Source organism: Engraulis encrasicolus, chromosome 9, assembly GCF_034702125.1.
Source record: "Engraulis encrasicolus isolate BLACKSEA-1 chromosome 9, IST_EnEncr_1.0, whole genome shotgun sequence".
Taxonomy (NCBI): domain Eukaryota; kingdom Metazoa; phylum Chordata; class Actinopteri; order Clupeiformes; family Engraulidae; genus Engraulis; species Engraulis encrasicolus.
The window spans coordinates 29,246,559-29,264,438 of NC_085865.1; the positions used below are offsets into that span (position 1 = coordinate 29,246,559).

General features: G+C 45.6%; 1 protein-coding gene across 1 annotated transcript in view; it reads right to left on the reverse strand.

Annotated features, from left to right (window-relative positions):
• The window catches only part of LOC134455668 (matrix metalloproteinase-16-like), a 48,889-nt gene extending 33,161 nt beyond the window's left edge, over window positions 1-15,728 (reverse strand). The window contains exon 1 of the mRNA XM_063206884.1: window positions 15,302-15,728. Coding sequence (XP_063062954.1) covers window positions 15,302-15,433 — 132 coding nt within the window. The 5' untranslated portion in view covers window positions 15,434-15,728. The remainder of the gene's footprint in view (window positions 1-15,301) is intronic.
• Window positions 15,729-17,880: the final 2,152 nt, after the last annotated feature.

A 17,880-nucleotide genomic window follows, 5' to 3' on the forward strand; every position in this document is an offset into this window, starting at 1 on the left:
AGATATACATGTAGGTTTGTTTGAGTGTGAGTCAGTGATTCTTTGAGAGCTCATGCCAACGGGAGGTGAAGTAGGTTCATACATGGATTGCCTTTGTCTATCTTTCTGACTTCCTGTCTCTCTCTCCACATCCCTCTCTCTCTCACACACACACACACACACACATGCACGCGCACACACACACACACACACACACGCACACGCACACACACACACACTTTGTATCTCTCTCTCTCTCTCGCTGCATGTGTGTGACAGAGAAACAGCGAGACAGATTTGAGAGATAGAGATTTAATAGAGATACAGAGATACAGAAGAGAGCCAACCAAAACAGGGGAGAGAGAGAGAGAGAGAGAGAGAGAGAGAGAGAGAGAGAGAGAGAGAGAGAGAGAGAGAGAGAGAGAGAGAGACTGAGAGATAAAAAGCACATGAGAGAGAGAGAGTAAAGCTGAAGGGGAGGCTTTAAAATTTACATCTGGACAGCACTGATCTGGGAAATCCCCACTGAACTTCACTAGAGCCCTCCCCACTGCGCACACTCACACAACACTAACACACACACACACACACACACACACACACACACACACACACACACACACACACACACACACACACGCGCAGAGCGAGAGACAGAGAGAGAGGGAGAGAGAGAGACAGATAGACAAAAACAGAGAGATGACGAGCACAAAACACTAACACACACACGCACGCACACACACACAGAGAGAGAGAGAGAGAGAGAGAGAGAGAGAGAGAGAGGGAGAGAGAGAGAGACAGACAGACAGAGAGAGACAGAAACGGAGATATGACGAGCACATGCGCGCACACACGCGCACACACACACAGACACTCGCACACACATGCACATCTGTGTGCACACATAATACACAACCATGCCCACACACACACCCGCACCCACACACTTGCACGTACGCACACACACTAATCTCGTTAAACATAACCACACATAGAGCTGTAGACAGTCTCACACACACACACGCACACACAGACAAACACAAAAACATGAGCTCACACACACACACACACACACACACACACACACACACACACACACACACACACACACACACACACACACACACACACACACACACACACACACACAGAATACAAACACAACAGCATGAGCTCACACACAGGCGTACATGTGATGCTGATTAATCCATTTTAGCATTTGATCAGAGCAGAGCAAAGCAAAACGTGCAGGAGAGGAGAGGAGGAAAAACAGGATCCCTTTTCCTCTCTCCAGCAGGTCACCGAGTTGCAGCTGGCTGCTCCCACTGCCTGCTGTTGCTGCGCTGTGATGTTGCCAGATACGCTGGCCCGTCGACAGGGAGGGACAAAGGGGTATGTTGTCCTGGGCCCAGGGAGATAGGGGCCCAGAAATAGGTCCCCCATTACATTGTATGTATCGGGTAGGGGGTCCTTTCGGATGACTTTGTCCGGGGCGCAGCAAAAGCTGTCGGCAGCCCTGCATATACGCAGGGGCGTAGCTGAAATTTTTGGGCCCTATGTACAATCAGCTTCAATGGACCCCCCTAAGCCATATATCTTCATAAATCAGACTGTGTGTGGGCCCCCTAAATACACAGGGCCCTGGTAACTCAGTCACACTTTACCACCCAGAACGACAACCCAGCATATACATACACTGCTGCGTACTGACTGGAGTGTAATAACACAATGTGACATGTGCACAGTATTTATGTGTGTGTGTGGGAAGTGATTTTGTTATTTTTTATGTGGGTAAACACTGTTACAAAGTACTTCTTGGCTTCAGAAGTACCCCACTCCATGTGCAACCATTGTTGTTCTTTTGTTGTGATATGTATTCATGTTTGAGTGTCAGTGTGGATTTGTATGTGTCAGTATACAGTACTGTAGGTAAACAATGCACTGCTTGTTCTCTGTTGTACGTTGCTATGTACTGAGCTGAATAATCCATTGTGACTTAGGTTAGGAGCGTTAGGTATTCACTACTACTGTGTGTGAGTGTAAATTTGTCTGTAGGGCTGGGTAAAATAATCGAGTTAATAATCGAGAATCGAAATTCACATAATCGATTCACAGGGCACAAAATCTTTTTTTTTTAGTTCTTTTTCTTTTTGTTCAATTTAGGTCTATGGAAAATACCCAGTAGGCAGGCACGTGCACTCCAATACGGCAGGGGAGGCACGGCCTCACCAGCTCCAGATGAGAATGATGAGATGCAGTTAATGTGAATAATAGTAACAATAACAGCTATTGTTTTCGAGCATCTGCACCATAACTACCATTTGAGCAGTATTTAAACAGTTTCACTCATTTTCAATCATTTCCGTGGCCAAAATCGTAATATTTGCCCATTTCATGTCAAATTGCTCCGAATACGCTGCATTTGGGGCAACTCTGAACTAGCCTCACCCCGGATTGCGCAATCCCTCGTTAACAAGCTTGTGCGCATGCGCCATGTTGCTCGTTCTGTGAATGCAACCTGGTAATATTGTATTAAACGTTTTTATACACTTAATATAAGTATGTATGGTGTGCCCTCATTTCCTGATATTTTTTAAATATTTTCTACGTGTGATTATCATTTCTTTACTCTGGACGCTTTGGCATAATGCCCACTGAAAGATACAATGGTGAGGCGAGCAGTAGCCTGGCCGCAGACTCCTTCTGGTGTTGAGTCTTGCTGGACAGTTACGTCATAGCGAATCTGAAGTTCACAATACAGTCAGTCGGTGTTGTTGGCTAGCTTGGTCACTTTGACTGCTACAAGTGGATTTCATAACGAAACTAAGAGCATTCTCAAAGTTGGATTTCCAAGGGGAAAATATGTGATAAAGAATGGAGGACCGACAGAGCTGAAGGGTTTGCTACTCAGGTGACCGATCAGAATAACTACCCGATCATTTCAAAGTGAGTGGTACAACACTGCAGAAAATATTCGTTGTTTCCCCTGTGTCTTGTTTGCAACCGGCGAGAATGTGTGGAAGACCATTCGCATGGGATTTTACGACTTAACAATTTACTAAGGACTAAGGAGCCTCACGAAACACAAATCCTCGCGGCTACTCATATTCAATGCCAAATTGCTTTGGACGTTTGGGGCGACGTTTGGGGCTTTGGATGAACAGCACCGGCTAAAGTAACGTTAGCATGCACAACGCCAAAGTGAAGGAAAAGAGCGGCGCATGGACCTGATGCACGAGTTCAGGTAAGACCAATTTCCTATGTGTGTGAAGCCTGTGTTTGTGAGACCCGTGGGGAGACAGAGAATCCGCCGTGATTCTGTCCAGTGTGGTAGCTTTTGTGATGGGCACCGGATTCTCATGTGCCCGGTAACTGTTTGTAAAGTTGAGTACAGGGTACCGTTGAGGTAAATCAAATATACCCGTGTAACTACAAGACTCTGATTTAATTCCAAGGTGTAGGCATAACCGAAATGACAGTCCCAAAATATTTGGTGACTATATCGAAGCGTGTAATATCTGTTTACGTTGACATTCGCTTCCTGCCACACCTTTGTCCCACATCTACTCTCCCCTCACCTCCCCTCCTCTCCTCTCCCCCTCTCCTCTCTTCTCTCCTTTCCTCTCCCCCTCTCCTCTCTTTTCCCATCTCCTCTCCTGTCCTCTCTTTTCCCATCTCCTCTCCTGTCCTCTCTTTTCCCATCTCCTCTCCTCTTCTCTCTTTTCCCATCTCCTCTCCTCTTCTCTCTTCTCCTCTCCCTCTCCTCTCCTCTCCTTGAGCTCCTCTCCACTCATCCTCCTTTCTCCTCTCATCTCCTCTCCTCTCTCTTCTCCTCCCCTCTCCTCTTCTCTCCTCCTCTCCTCTCCCCTCCCCTTCTCTCCTCTCCTCTCCTCTCCTCTCCTCTCCACTACTCTCCTCTCCTCTCCTCTCCTCTGCTCTGCTGTCCACATTGGTGATGTGTGGTTTATCTGAGACCACTGTTTGAATCCTGTGTGTGTGTGTGTGTGTGTGTGTGTGTGTGTGTGTATGTGTGTGTGTGTGTGTGTGTGTGAGAGAGAGAGATCTAATAGCATTTTCTCTGCGGAAATGCAGTAAGCTTATGTCAAAATATGTAGGCCTACCTTATGTTAAGAAAGCTGCTATGACATATGGAACTTGTCGGTAGGCCTATTTGGCAATTATTTATTTGAAAATCTGATATTGAAAAAGTTGCCTCACCAGCCATAAATCCCAGCGCACGTCACTGCCAGTAGGTATTAGTCAATTAGGCCTAGGCCTACTTTTTACAAATTAGCAATCTGTTAACACTGTCAAGCCACAGCCCTTTGACATTTTTATATAAAAATAGGCAACAGCATATTTTGGGGGAAATCCTGGCACCAAGAAGGGAACGGATTGAATCGATTTGGAATGAATCGAATTGAATCGTGATTAATCGATTCAAAGCCCTAAGAATCGATATCGAATCGATACAGGAACATGGCTGCGATACCCAGCCCTATTTGTCTGTGTGTCAAGATGGGTAAACAATGCAGTTCTTGGCTTCTTAGACGGTGTTAATGAGTGGCCTAACAGTACATGTGTAACCGTTGTCAAGTTTTGTGTGACGCACACTGTAATTGTGCTTAAAGTGTGAGTACGGATTTGTATATGTGTCCGCATAGGTAAGAAAAATACACTTCTTGGCTTCCTCGACTTTGTTAATCAATGTAAACCGCAGTGAGATTCTCTTCACTGGAGTGACTTGTGCAAATATGGCAGTAAAACATTAACTGTTGCTCTTGTGCAAGCTTAGCTGGGATGAACACAGCAATACAGTAAATACGCTGCCACGTTAAGTCATTACTATTGACAATTCTGCAAGTAGAAACGGAGAATGCCAAGCAGCAGGATGTACATTGACGTTAGATGTACATTGCAAAGCAGGGATGGGTGATAGGTGAATGACTAAGCTTTCCACATTGTCCAAAACCAGCACTGCTAAGTAAATATAGGTAAGCTGTCTGTCCCAAAATAAGGATGACCCATTACTCATTAAAGGGAATTTCCTGTGTAAAATGAAAAGTGACCAGTTAAAAAAAGTGAGTTCGGGGATGCCATACCTATGAGTTTTCTTTTTTTTTGTTTGCTCGATCCTGAGCAAGCCCGTTTAATGTCCAAGTTGACCATTTACGAACATTTGAGTCAAAAACAATGGTATTTCTAGTGCCGCTACAGTTTGAGCAATCACTGAGAATAATGTCTTTGTAGATGCATTTATTTGCATCAGCAATAACGCAAGACAGCATGGAGGAGTACGTTAGAGAGTTTTTGCTGCTGCGGGGTAGACAACTGCAATGTAGCCTGCAATGCAAAGTAACATATGACAACAAAAAATCATGATTCAGTTTCCCATATTGCCCGATATCAATTTTTGTTTCCCTGACACTGCACTGACAGTTTAAGAGCTTCTGGATCGAAACTCGTCTTAAGCACGGTCACCTCTCACGTACTTGCTTCCTTAGATCCGGTTCATGTCAATACAACCCAAATAAGAACAAACCATTTCCACAGAACTGACAACTGATTTGTCAAGAGCCAGGAAGGTTTTTGTTCAGCAGCTTGGCTTTTAAATGTACCCCAATGATGCCATTGATTTCTTTTTCTTCACATAATATTTCTTAGCCTCAATAATATCCACTAAGGGCAGATGACTCATTCTTTTGGCCTTGTCACTTAACCACCTGTTAAGAACGCAAGCAATGACCTTTGAATGCCACCAGTGGCCTAGAGTTTGTTGGGTAGTCATGGGTACGCAGTTAGGGCGTCACAATAATAGACCTAAAGGTTGCCGGTTTGATCCTCAACCCCCCAGGTTGGTGGGTAGAGTAAGTAGCATACATACATAAATACAAAATACACATTACACACATCATTCCATTCCGTATATATTAACCATATAACTACATACATACATTCAGCCCAAGCCAGATCTCACTTCTCTCTCTCACTCTCCCACACTCACACACATATGCGGTTGGTAATATGCCAGTGTAACAGTTATCAGAGTAATTAACCAGTGCGCTCACCCATCCTCCTCCATGACTGAGGTACCCTGAACATGGTACCATCCTACTGCACTGTCCCCTTGTACGGGTGAGGCATAAATGCAATTTTATTGAGTGCAGTGAGCACACTTGTGCATCCTGCACAGTCCGGCACCTTGGGCTTGAACACGCACCCTACCAGTCCAGTTCATGCTACAAATATTGAATGAGGCTTCGGGAGACAGGTTTACTATCGTACTAAACTAACTCAACAGACATAAATATTTTCTGCCACTAGCCAGGTTCATCTAGTTTATTAGGCTAGCGAAGTCTAGTATGAGGTGTAGGTTTAGAAACCTAGAAATGGTGGGACATTCAAGGAGATCAGCTGTAATGAGCTTGAGCACCAAGCCACAGCTTAGTAAAACAGGTGTCAAAAGTGCTTCCTTGCGCTAAGAAGGTGTCACAGATTTCATCCAGTCGTCCTGAATCGGCTGCATTGGCAATGTACATGAGCTAATTAGCCTTTTCCAAAATGACGTCAAACAAGTTCCGTTTTGATGCAAAGCAGGTATACGACTATCGGTTTACGTAGAACACAGTTGGGTGTAGGTTTAAGACTATGCCAGCGAAGGGTACCTATAGAAAAAGGGGTAAGCTGCATCTGCTGTGATTACTTGGCCTTGTTTGGGTGAGTGAATGAGTGAGTGCAATGATTCCAATCAAAAGTCATTGTGCCCACCCCATCATAATATCGGTGGTATTTGGAAGTAACTGTCTGAAAATAGCCATCAGTTTTTTACGCCCAAAATGCCTTACTGAAACAAGCCAGCCAGCTAGTCAGCCAGCCAGCCAGTCATTTCAAACCAGACCTGCATGTTTCTAGCCTGTGAGCAGCCAACGTTGGGATTCACCGGATGACCATTGAAATGTGTAACACCCATACGTGACCACAGCAGGGTAGCAATGAAGTCTCATCGCAACTCAGGCTATTGCAGCCTCCGAGATGGGAAGAGAGGAACAGACAGGTAAGCCCCCACCGACACACAAGACATATTAACGCCCCACTTCCTCCTCTTCTCCCACCTCTTCTCTCTAATGCCTGAAACAACCACGCGGTGCAGATTGTCATGTGTTATCTCTCTTCTCTCTTCTCTGTGGGATGTGAGTCACCACTGAAGCCCATGCAAATTAATATAATTTTTACTCTAAATACCAGTTGGAACAAAAATAGCTCAATTCCATCTCGGTGTCAAACATTGCCCCACTGTCTATATCTTTTTTTCCCATTCATTAATAAGTTCACTTCAGGAAATGTGAAACAAAATGAGTAAACAACTATTATGTGGCTTGGTTTTTTTTTCGGTAACAGGCTAGACCCTGCACAGACGCAAAAACAAGCAAGAGAGGGTACATTTGAGGAAAGCAATTACCATTCAAGTCCATTACAGACAATGAGCAGAAGGGTAAGAGGTGGGGGGTGGGGCGAGGTCTCATTGATGTCCTCTACTGATACTGTGGGCAGTATAGCTCTTCAGCGTTTCATTTGCACAGGACAGGACGTCGATCTTAACCTTCACGCGGCCCTTGTTACGACCATAAAGCCACTCAGGAGGCCAAATGTGCCCACAGATCAGGGGCATGGGACGGCTGGGTTTCAAAAGATAGCGATTCGGACATTGACTGATCCGTCAGGGAGATGTATCGCGGTGGCGGCAATAGTCAGATGATGTCGCGGTGGCCATAAAGCGACTAATCAGGCCAAATGCACCCACCAGCTCAGAAGCGCGCGGGGGGTGGGTGGTGTGTGTGGGGGGGGATAGAGAATAGAGTTGCTTTGGCTCTGCCGTGGCTCAAGCGGAAGGGCACTGCACTGCTACACCGGCGACCTGGGTTTGATTCCGGCATGGGTCCTTTCCCATTTCTCTCTCTCCACTTGCTTCCTGTCACATCTTGTCCTATAAAGGCCCAAAAAGCCCCAAAAATATCTCTTGAAAAGAGATGAGCTTCTCTTTGTCGAGATGAGCTACATCAAAACCCTAACCTTAACTGCCTGGGGTAGGGGTTATTGCAGTGTGTCATATCATATCAACGACACTGGCTGGGTTTCCAAGATGCCGATTTGGGGCATTGACTGATCTGTCATGCTAGTGGTTCAACGATGTATCATCACGGTGGTGGCAAGATTTCCTTTTTCTTTGCCCCCCCCCCTTCCACAGTTATGTGCAATCAGAGCAGATGAATCATCCTTAGACGTTTGGCATCAACCAGCCACAGAGAGCTTGCCCTTTACATAGGCAGCTGTGATCAGTTGGCTGTGTGTGTGTGTGTGTCTCTGTGTGTGTGAGAAACATAGAGACACACACAACCATACCTACGCATGTCTATTCTTTTTTATACAGTATATATATATATATTTGTAGCAGCATTTTTGCCTTCATTTCAATAGGACAGTATGAGAGGCGACAGGAAGTGACTGGGGGGGTGGATCGGCAAATGAACCAGTCCGGAATCAAACCCGGGTCGCCGGTGCAGTAACCCAGTGCCCTACCGTTAGGCCACAGCAGGGCCATGCGTGTCCATTCTCAAGTATACCAGAGTAGAACTGGCATGAACCCCACGGCTGTGATAGTTGGCAGCAGCAGATTTGGGGGTGAGATGGAGCACTAATTTTCAAAGATGAAAACATCAAAGCCCAGTTTCCAAAAAAAAGACAAACTATGCATGAAGATATCATTACCAACGAAATGTGGGAGGCTGTGGTTGCCATGACAACAACAGTGCACGTGGTGGCGAATGCCTGCCTCCCGCACCCCCCCGACTTTGCCCAATGTTACTACAGGTCAGCGGTAACTATGGCAACAGAATGATGATAACTACTATCCACTGAAATAGATTAAATGGAAAAATGAGAAATTACATCATTATCACTGTTTGGAGTTTGTCATGTGAGTAGGCTACAGAGGGACTTGATATTGGGAGTGTATCACTTGGTGTGTTTATCTTTTTTTCTAGAGTGACATCATGCTGGCCTTTCATTCAATCAGGCAACACACACACACATGCATGCGCGCGCACACACACACACACACACACACACACACACACACACACACACACACACACACACACACACACACACACACACACACAGTTTAATACTTTTATTTGGATCTCATCAGTAGGGCAGCATTACAGATCCAAATAGTGGTGGAAGCACACACACACACACACACACACACACACACACACACACACACACACACACACACACACACACACACACACACACACACACACACACACACACACACACACACACACACACACACACACACACAGATAGGAGTAAGAATCAATGTTTTAATATTTAGAATTTTGCTAAACGGCGAAAAAACTTCACCTTGCTGAAGTGATGGCAATTAGGGTCTGAAACTCAATCATACCCAGAGAGCTGGGCAATGAGTCATTTAGCATGCAATAAGTGAAGCCATATAGTATAATCAATACGGTAATTGTCATATTGATCCAAACCATAGTATCCACAGTCGGTATTCTGTCACACACACCCTCCCACTTACCCACCCACACACAAATATAGGCTTATGCACGCACGCACACAAACACACACATATACACACAAACACAAACACATGCACGCAAGCACACGCTCTGCTCAGACTTAAGTCAGGTTCTAAGAAGAAAAGGCTAAAGAGAGCACGTACACACACACACACTAGCGCACACACACTTCCTACGCGGGGCATGGGGCCAGCACTGCAGCATCACATGTTACCCTGTCACCCTCACCCACACACACACACACACACACACACATCCCTGAGTCTCAACTTGAAAGTGGATTTAGCCATCTTAAACCCCAGATGTAGTACACAACAGTTCCTAGAAACAGCATCACATCGAATTGAACGAGACAGTAGAACTCTCGATGAGGGGGAGTTTATCGAGGCTGTGTCAATCCCCTTTTGCCTGCCTGCTCGCATGCCATCGTCCAGCCGGCGGGAGATTCACAGAAGCATAAAGAGGCCTTAAAACCCCAGCGGTCATCTTCTTAGCTATCTATCACTGTTCGCATGCAACATGCCATGGCTCTTTTCCTGTTAGTTGTGGGACGGCTATTGCAGTGAGTTTTATTGGTAGATAAGAGTTTCGGATCAAGCCAGGGGAGGGAAGAGTATTACACTGGCACGCAGGCCTTGGCTAGCCAGAATTATTACATACTTGTACATCTGGGACTTGATATGGTCCCTTTGCTAGGTTCACTAGAGGTAATATTTTGTTGCTATTGGAGGCCATCACAATGAGCAATTTAGCTGATGTAATAACAGTGTAGGACCAGTCTAGGCGAGGGTATTACTGTGGTACGCTAGGCTAGGTCAGGAGTAGTTGTAGTTGATAACAGTTAAAAACATGTTACAATGGCACACTAGGCTAGGCCAGACCAGGCTAGGCTAGGTCAGGAGTGTTTACATCTGGGACTTGATATGGTCCCTTTGCTGGGTTTCAAAAGGTATTTGTTTTTATTGGTGCATGCCATTACGGTGAGCTCTTTAACTGATAAACAACGTGTTACAGTGGCATGTAAGGCTAGTCCAGACCATGCATGCCAGACAAGGAGTGTTTCAGACATGTGGTCCTTCATATGGCCCCCTTGCTGAGGTTCATCAGCGTATTTTGTTATTATTGGTGGAGGCCATTGCAATGAATTTTGTGTCTGATAATAGTTAGCCCTACAGGCTAGGCAAGACAACAAGGGTATTACAGTGTCATGTGGTAGTATTCACAGACATCTGGTACTCAATATGGCTCCTGCTGAGGTTCACAAGGGGAATTAACCGTTCAAGATCATAAAAGCCAGTCTCTGGACTTGTTCAAAATGCTCTGCCAAAGCCTCGCTGGCTTTGATTTGGAAGATGTGTATGTTCTCAGACCTGAGACTTGACATATAAGACTATACTGTATGTGACCAGTGGCGGATAAATTGCACACAGGGCCCAGGGCAAGACACTTATAGGGCCCCCCTACACAGCTTGCCAAGCTCACAATAGGGCCCCACCACCAACACGGGAGGGCCCTGGGCCCAGGGGCAAGTGCCCTGTTCACCCTCCCTATAGCTCCGCCCCTGTATGTGACATTGAAGAATAAAGTACACGAAGTAGAATACAGTCTATTGATACTTTCAAAATCTATCTGTCTGCCTAACAGTTAGTAGTAAGTTGGTATCAGTTACATTGCAATCCATCATATACACAAAAAAAACTTTCCCAGACAGAAGTGTATTTGTAGGTCGTAGGTGGATATTTATTTATTTAATCATCAGTATTTTGAGATACGGTGGTGACTTCAAGATTTCCAGAATAGATTTTCCAACCGCTTGCAGCTCGGGGGTCTTCAGACCTGCACCTCCACAGCGAGGCTGCCCTCGCTCTGGCTTGCGTAATCACCACTCACTCGTATTCAGCAAACATAAAGCAATGGGCCAGCCAGGTGATTGCAAACAAGCCCAGCATTATGGAAACGAGTGGTTGTCGCCTATAGCCTGATTGTATAGCATGCATTAAATCAATGTAGGCCTATCTATATGTGTTATCTTGTACACATTTGATCTTTAGTCTGCTTTGTGTATCTAAGTCCAAGATTTTCATAGTCAACATTTTCTTAATATCCAGCATTCGTTCTGTAAGTAAGTACTTACTTAGGACTTCATACCTGCTTACTTACTTGGTAAGTAATAAGTAATTGTGAATTCATACAGTCAGAATTCATCATATCCGCACAAAAAACTTTCCCAGACACAGTAGTGTATGTTTAGATCATATGTGGTTATTTTTTTTTAATGATTTGGTATTTCGAGATATGGTGATGGTTACCATTTTAAAGTTTCCAAGTGCTTGCCCTTCGAGGATCTCCCTCTCCCACCTCCGCAGTGCTTGCGTAATCAGCGATCGCTAACATTTCGGTCCCAGCGAAAATATTTTCATGTGTAGGTGAATGGCCTGAGTGTATCAGTGCAGAAAAGATCAGCTATGAAAGGGGGGACTGTGTGTAACGTGACTGACAACACTGCTTCTGCTGTGTGTGTGTGTGTGTGTGTGTGTGTGTGTGTGTGTGTGTGTGTGTGTGTGTGTGTGTGTGTAGGCCCTTGTGGTGATAGTCTGGGGTTTGTTACTAGAGCGTCTGAGACAGTACTATGTATATGCATGTGTGTTGTGTGTCTGTGAGGGGGGACTATGGGACTTTGTGTGCATGTGTGTGTGAGAAAGAATGAGAGTGTGTATGGAGTCAACAGAGCCTGTGTTGTGCTTGAGACTTGGGGGATGGCTAGCCTAACAGAAACAAATATGGTGGATACATCTGTGCACGTGTGTGTGTGTGTGTGAGAGAGAGAGAGAGAGAGAGAGAGAGAGAGAGAGAGCGAGAGATAGAGAGAGAGAGAGAGAGAGAGCGAGAGATAGAGAGAAAGAGAGAGAGAGAGAGAGAACATGGTTCATATAATGACTGAAAATGCTTCAGCTTATCAAGAGTAGAACCACATACACATTTTCATACACACACACAAAGACGCACACGCACACGCACACACACACACAAGGGAGTGCAAAGCATAAGGAAGCTCCTTGCTGTGACAAGAGAAGGTGAGAGAGGAGATTGGAGCCACTGGCCACCAGTCACACACTAACACTCACCCACTGTTCCCTACAATGCCCACATACAAACCACATGCCCTCTCCACACACACACACACACACACACAGAGAGACACACACACACACACAAGGGAGTGCAAAGCATAAGGAAGCTCCTTGCTGTGACAGAGAAGATGAGAGAGGAGATTGGAGCCACTGGTCACCAGCCACACACTAACACTCACCCACTGTTCCCTACAATGCCCACACACACACACTTACACTATCTTTATATGCACTCTTCTTACCGACAGTGAGATCACACAGTGAGCTCATACACATACACATGGATGATGGGCATGAGAGAGAGAGAGAGAGAGAGAGAGAGAGAGAGAGAGAGAGAGAGTGTTGATCAGCAGTAACATAAACTTCTCAACCACAAACACAGAAACTTCACACCAGACAGCCACACAACCATCTCAAAAAAAGGCACACAGACCTTTCTATACACACACAGGGAGACACAAACAGAGACAGTCATGCACACTGTCCAGTCACACAGTCTCCCAGTAAAATAAAGCAAAGGTTTATATTCCCAAACCGGCCAGACCCCTGCTCTGGACGAGAGAGGATCATCCTTTTCCCTAAAGAACACCAAACTTTCGGCTTGAGTCCGAGGTGCTTGTGTGTGTGTGTGTGTGTGTGTGTGTGTGTGTGTGTGTGTGTGTCTGTGTGTGTGTGTGCGCGCGCGTGTTTGAGCGTGGGTGTGTATTTGGGTGCACGTGTCGTGTGTTTGTATTTGAGTGTGTGTGTGTTCGAGAGAGAGAGAGAGAGAGAGAGAGAGAGAGAGAGAGCTTGGATGTGTATATGAATACCAAACTTTCGGCTTGTGTCCAAGGCGCTTGTATGTGTCTGTCTGTCTGTCTGTCTGTCTCTGTGTGTGTGTGTGTGTGTGTGTGTGTGTGTGTGTGTGTGTGTGTGTGTGTGTGTGTGTGTGTGTGTGTGTGCACGCGCGCGTGTGTTTGAGCTTGGGTGTGTATTTGGGTGCACACGTGTGTGTTTGTATTTGAGTGTGTGTGTGTGTGTTCCAGAGAGAGAGAGAGAGAGAGAGAGAGAGAGAGAGAGAGAGAGAGAGACAGACAGAGACAGAGAAAGAGAGAGACACACACACAGAGAGAACTAGGATGTGTGTATATGTACTTTCCACAGCCAAACCAACCAAACCTCAGCCAAACCACGCCAATAAAGCGCCCTGCTCTCATCCCACATCCAATTTTAACATCAGAGACGAGCACGGCGTATAAATATCTGTGTCTTTCCACCACTGTCTCTCTCCCATCTGCCCTTTCATTTGACGCCCATCACACATGGAACCCTTCCTGTCCAGCTTAACCTCGTTTAGTAGCGTTTGCTTCGGGGATGATGTGTTGGCTGACGTATGCAATTAAGCAGAAGACAAGTCTATTTTTTGCCCTCCACATCTCTTCAGAGCACAATTTGATTGCTATTTATCCTAAACTTAAATGATGGAGCTGGTTGTTTTTGTTTATTTTTTTGTTTTGAGTCACATCTCTCTGTCTCCAGGGGGGACTTTTGGTGGTGACGATAACAGCTTTCAGCAGCAGACGTTTGGGCCTTGGTTGGTGTTTAACTGGCACTGCCCTCTGGTCCTGTGGCACACAGCATGGTGGGTGTCTTCATGCCAACAAAAACCCATCCACTATGCCCCCCCCCCCCTCCCCTTCTTCCTTTGCTAACTGACCCGCAGAGGCAGCTTCTTCCCAACTGGCATGGGTGTAAAGGCATTCAGCCTGTAGCCTACCAGACAGAGAAATGTAGTGAGATATAGCCTAACTTGACTTGCCCTAACTAGTGTGTTTTTTTGTGTGGCTGGATGCAACTTCTACATAGGCCTACTTGGGGATTATATTCAAGTGTCATGTATAGCCTAAGTATTGTGCAATGACACAGGCATGGTTTATATAGTAGGCTATAACAGTTCACATTTATGAGCATTGAACTGCCCTGTGCGTAATGGCCCTTTTAGTGGCAAAGCAGTGGAAGCTTCTTTGACACTTAGGACGATACAAGACAACCAAAGTATAGAGCTATTTAATAAGAATATTGAACCCGAGAGGGCAAGATTTGCACTCAGGTTTGCCAGAGACGATACAAAAGAGTCACCGAAAGTTTGACTCCCGAAACTTGAACACTCCACATTTTGGCCTTGGTCTCTCTGGTACTCATATGACCAGAGCAGTGGCTGGCTTTGTGCAGGCTACTCTCTTATTGCCGGCGACAGATTTTACGACTAGTGTTTCAAATACAACCACGACAAGAGTTTTGCACTCTTGCATAAACACACCTGTCGCGAACTGAACCACGGTCAAAAAAAAAAATCCCGGGTAAAATAACGAACGACCAAGATAGTTGAGCGGTACCAGGGCTACCAGGTCCTCCATTTCCTGACGCCGAACGTTGCGCTCGCTCAAGACAGATTTAAACACAGAACTCATTGTGAGACCCGATTCCATGCCCCGAGGCGTCGTCCGTTTTCTTGATTTTTCCACATGCCTAATTCAGATACTAACGTTATTTGGCTATAATGGGACGAAAAACACGACAAGTGACCCTTTGTCCACTCCTTACCTCAACACTGAACGGTCGCTCCTCTGCGTGGACCGCACATAACGTTAAAATCCACAGAATGAAGTGCAAGCAAAGCGAGTCTTGACAGAGACTGGTCAAATGTCTTCTACTATTGAATGCTAACAAAATCATCGCGACCCGTGTTTTGATAGGCTGCTTTATTTCATGCAAATAAAAAAGGTGGAATTAATTCCCGGCGATCAAGCGGCTGAAAACATTGCTGGAGATGTGCCACTCGCTAGCCAAACAGAGAATTCGACGGCTGGCGGAAATTCGATGGAGGCCCTTGTCTTGTTCTTCGCCGAGTGCTCTCCGCTTTCTTTGTTGACTGGCCGGTGTCTCTCAGCGCCTGCGGACAGCACTGCTATAAGCTTCTACATACTCCGCCTCGGCTGCTCCACGGCATAGCTGCCCGATCCGTTTTCAACCATACATCACCATTATGCGCATGCGTCTCTGAACGACCCCCGCCCCCCCGGCACACACAGAAGAGCATCTCTCTCTCTCTCTCTCTCTCTCTCTCTCTCTCTCTCTCTCTCTCTCTCTCTCTCTCTCTCTCTCTCTCTCTCTCTCACGGGCGCGTGCGCGCGCCACACACACACACACACACACACACACACACACACACACACACACACACACACACACACACACGAGTGCAACCCACGTCACGGAATGTTGGATCTGAATCCAGCCTGTGTTATCAGCACCCCCTGCGCTTCCTCCTATCTGCTCGCATCTCGCGCCGACCCAGCAGGCCATAACAACCGGACGCTGCGCGTGTTCATGGCATGCGTGCAGGACTCAAAAAGATGATCCAGTCACAAATATCATCAAATCCACGCAAATGATCAGGATTCTGCCGGCCCTTCCCAGTAGAGGGCGGCAAGAATCCCCCCAGCTATTCAGCTCAATTCAGTAGAAAGCAAGCATGAAATTAGAATAATTTCAGAATTCTATTAAATTATTTCATGACTGCTGTTCTGTTAGATATTGAAATACCTCAGATGTAGAATTTATTTTGCTATGCACCATGTGATCCCATAGTTTGTATAGAATATCGATAGTTTACAATGTGCATTCCGCCCTGTTCTGTTATCTTCTATTTCTTCTCTTCTCTTCTCTTCTCTTCTCTTCTCTTCTCTTCTCTTCTCTTCTCTTCTCTTCTCTTCTCTTGTGTTCCATGCCCTTTTTAATGTCAGCATTTTCAGTCGTGTCGCTCATTCACAAGTTTTCCATCTTCCCACGTTTCAAAGGCTGAAAATGTCAACTTGTGAATGAGGCCTGTCTTCTGCTCTCCTCTGTTTTCCAGTGAGTAGGCACAGCTGCTGTCCTCTCTCCCTCTCGGCATGACTGTATAAACAGATAACAGGGGCCGATGACTTCACATGGAGCACATCCAGCAGAAACGTGGCACGTGGGTATCTTTTATCAGGAAGAGGTGACCTGGCCATCATCAGCACACACATTTGCACATGAATAAGCGGGTCAGTTGGATTGAACAAGTGCTCGCAGATCTGGGTGAAGTGATGAATGGGCCATATTAGGCAATGGGCCATATTTTTTGTCCAGGAGCACCTGACACTGCCCCCTGCTATGAGATATAGGCAGAGGCGGACTTACCATTAGGCAAACCTAGGCAAATGTCTAGGGCCCAGGACAAATCTCCCCTCAATAGGGGCCCAACTGTCACGATAACCACACGAAATGTAGGCCTGACCTTAATTTGTCACTTATGTAAAGTTATCGAAGATACATACGAGACAAAACACTAAAATAGCACCCTCACTCCTTCCAATGCCAATTGATGCCGTGTTTAGAGAATGACTTTTGAGGGCCCCATGTTTATATTTCACCTTGGGTCCCAAAATGACTATCCGCCCCTGGATATAGGTCTATGTTTGCTGTTACCAGAATGTCAATGGCCAAGTTGAATGTATACTAAAGACTCCTGTGGTGTCATGATGTAGTAATAGCAGTGTTGTACCTGAAATTATTGTTTGATGAACAAACGATGAATGAGTTGTTTCTGGTGCCTGTGAAAGAACTTCATGAACCTTTGTTCAATAGGGTGCCACACTCCCTTAGTGTGTGGGTGACAACCCAGACAAATACATTGCAAACAGCCCTAATAACATAGATGACATCTCACACATATATTTTCACTGTTCTCATAAAAAGTAATTGGTGTCTGTGTTGTTATACAGGCCTTGCTAATGATATTGTACAATATACCTCTTGCAAAAATGAGCTATGGACTGTAGTTCATTTTGTGAACTATGAACAAACTATTAACTATAAAGAATTATGAACTATGAACAAACTAGTTAATGTTGAAATGTGTGAATTGAAAGTGAACTAGTTCCTGTAGAAAATGAACTTTCCCAACTTTTTCAACCAACAGTCATTCCACTGATAGAATAGTTGCATGCAAATGGATTCATGAAACGATCAGCCCAGTTGCATACAAGTTTGCTCTTGACCAACATGGCCTGGATAAATGAGAATCTGGACAGACAATAAACAGGTGTGTGCTGTTGACTGAAACAAGCCATGCGGATAGGACCGCTGACAACTTT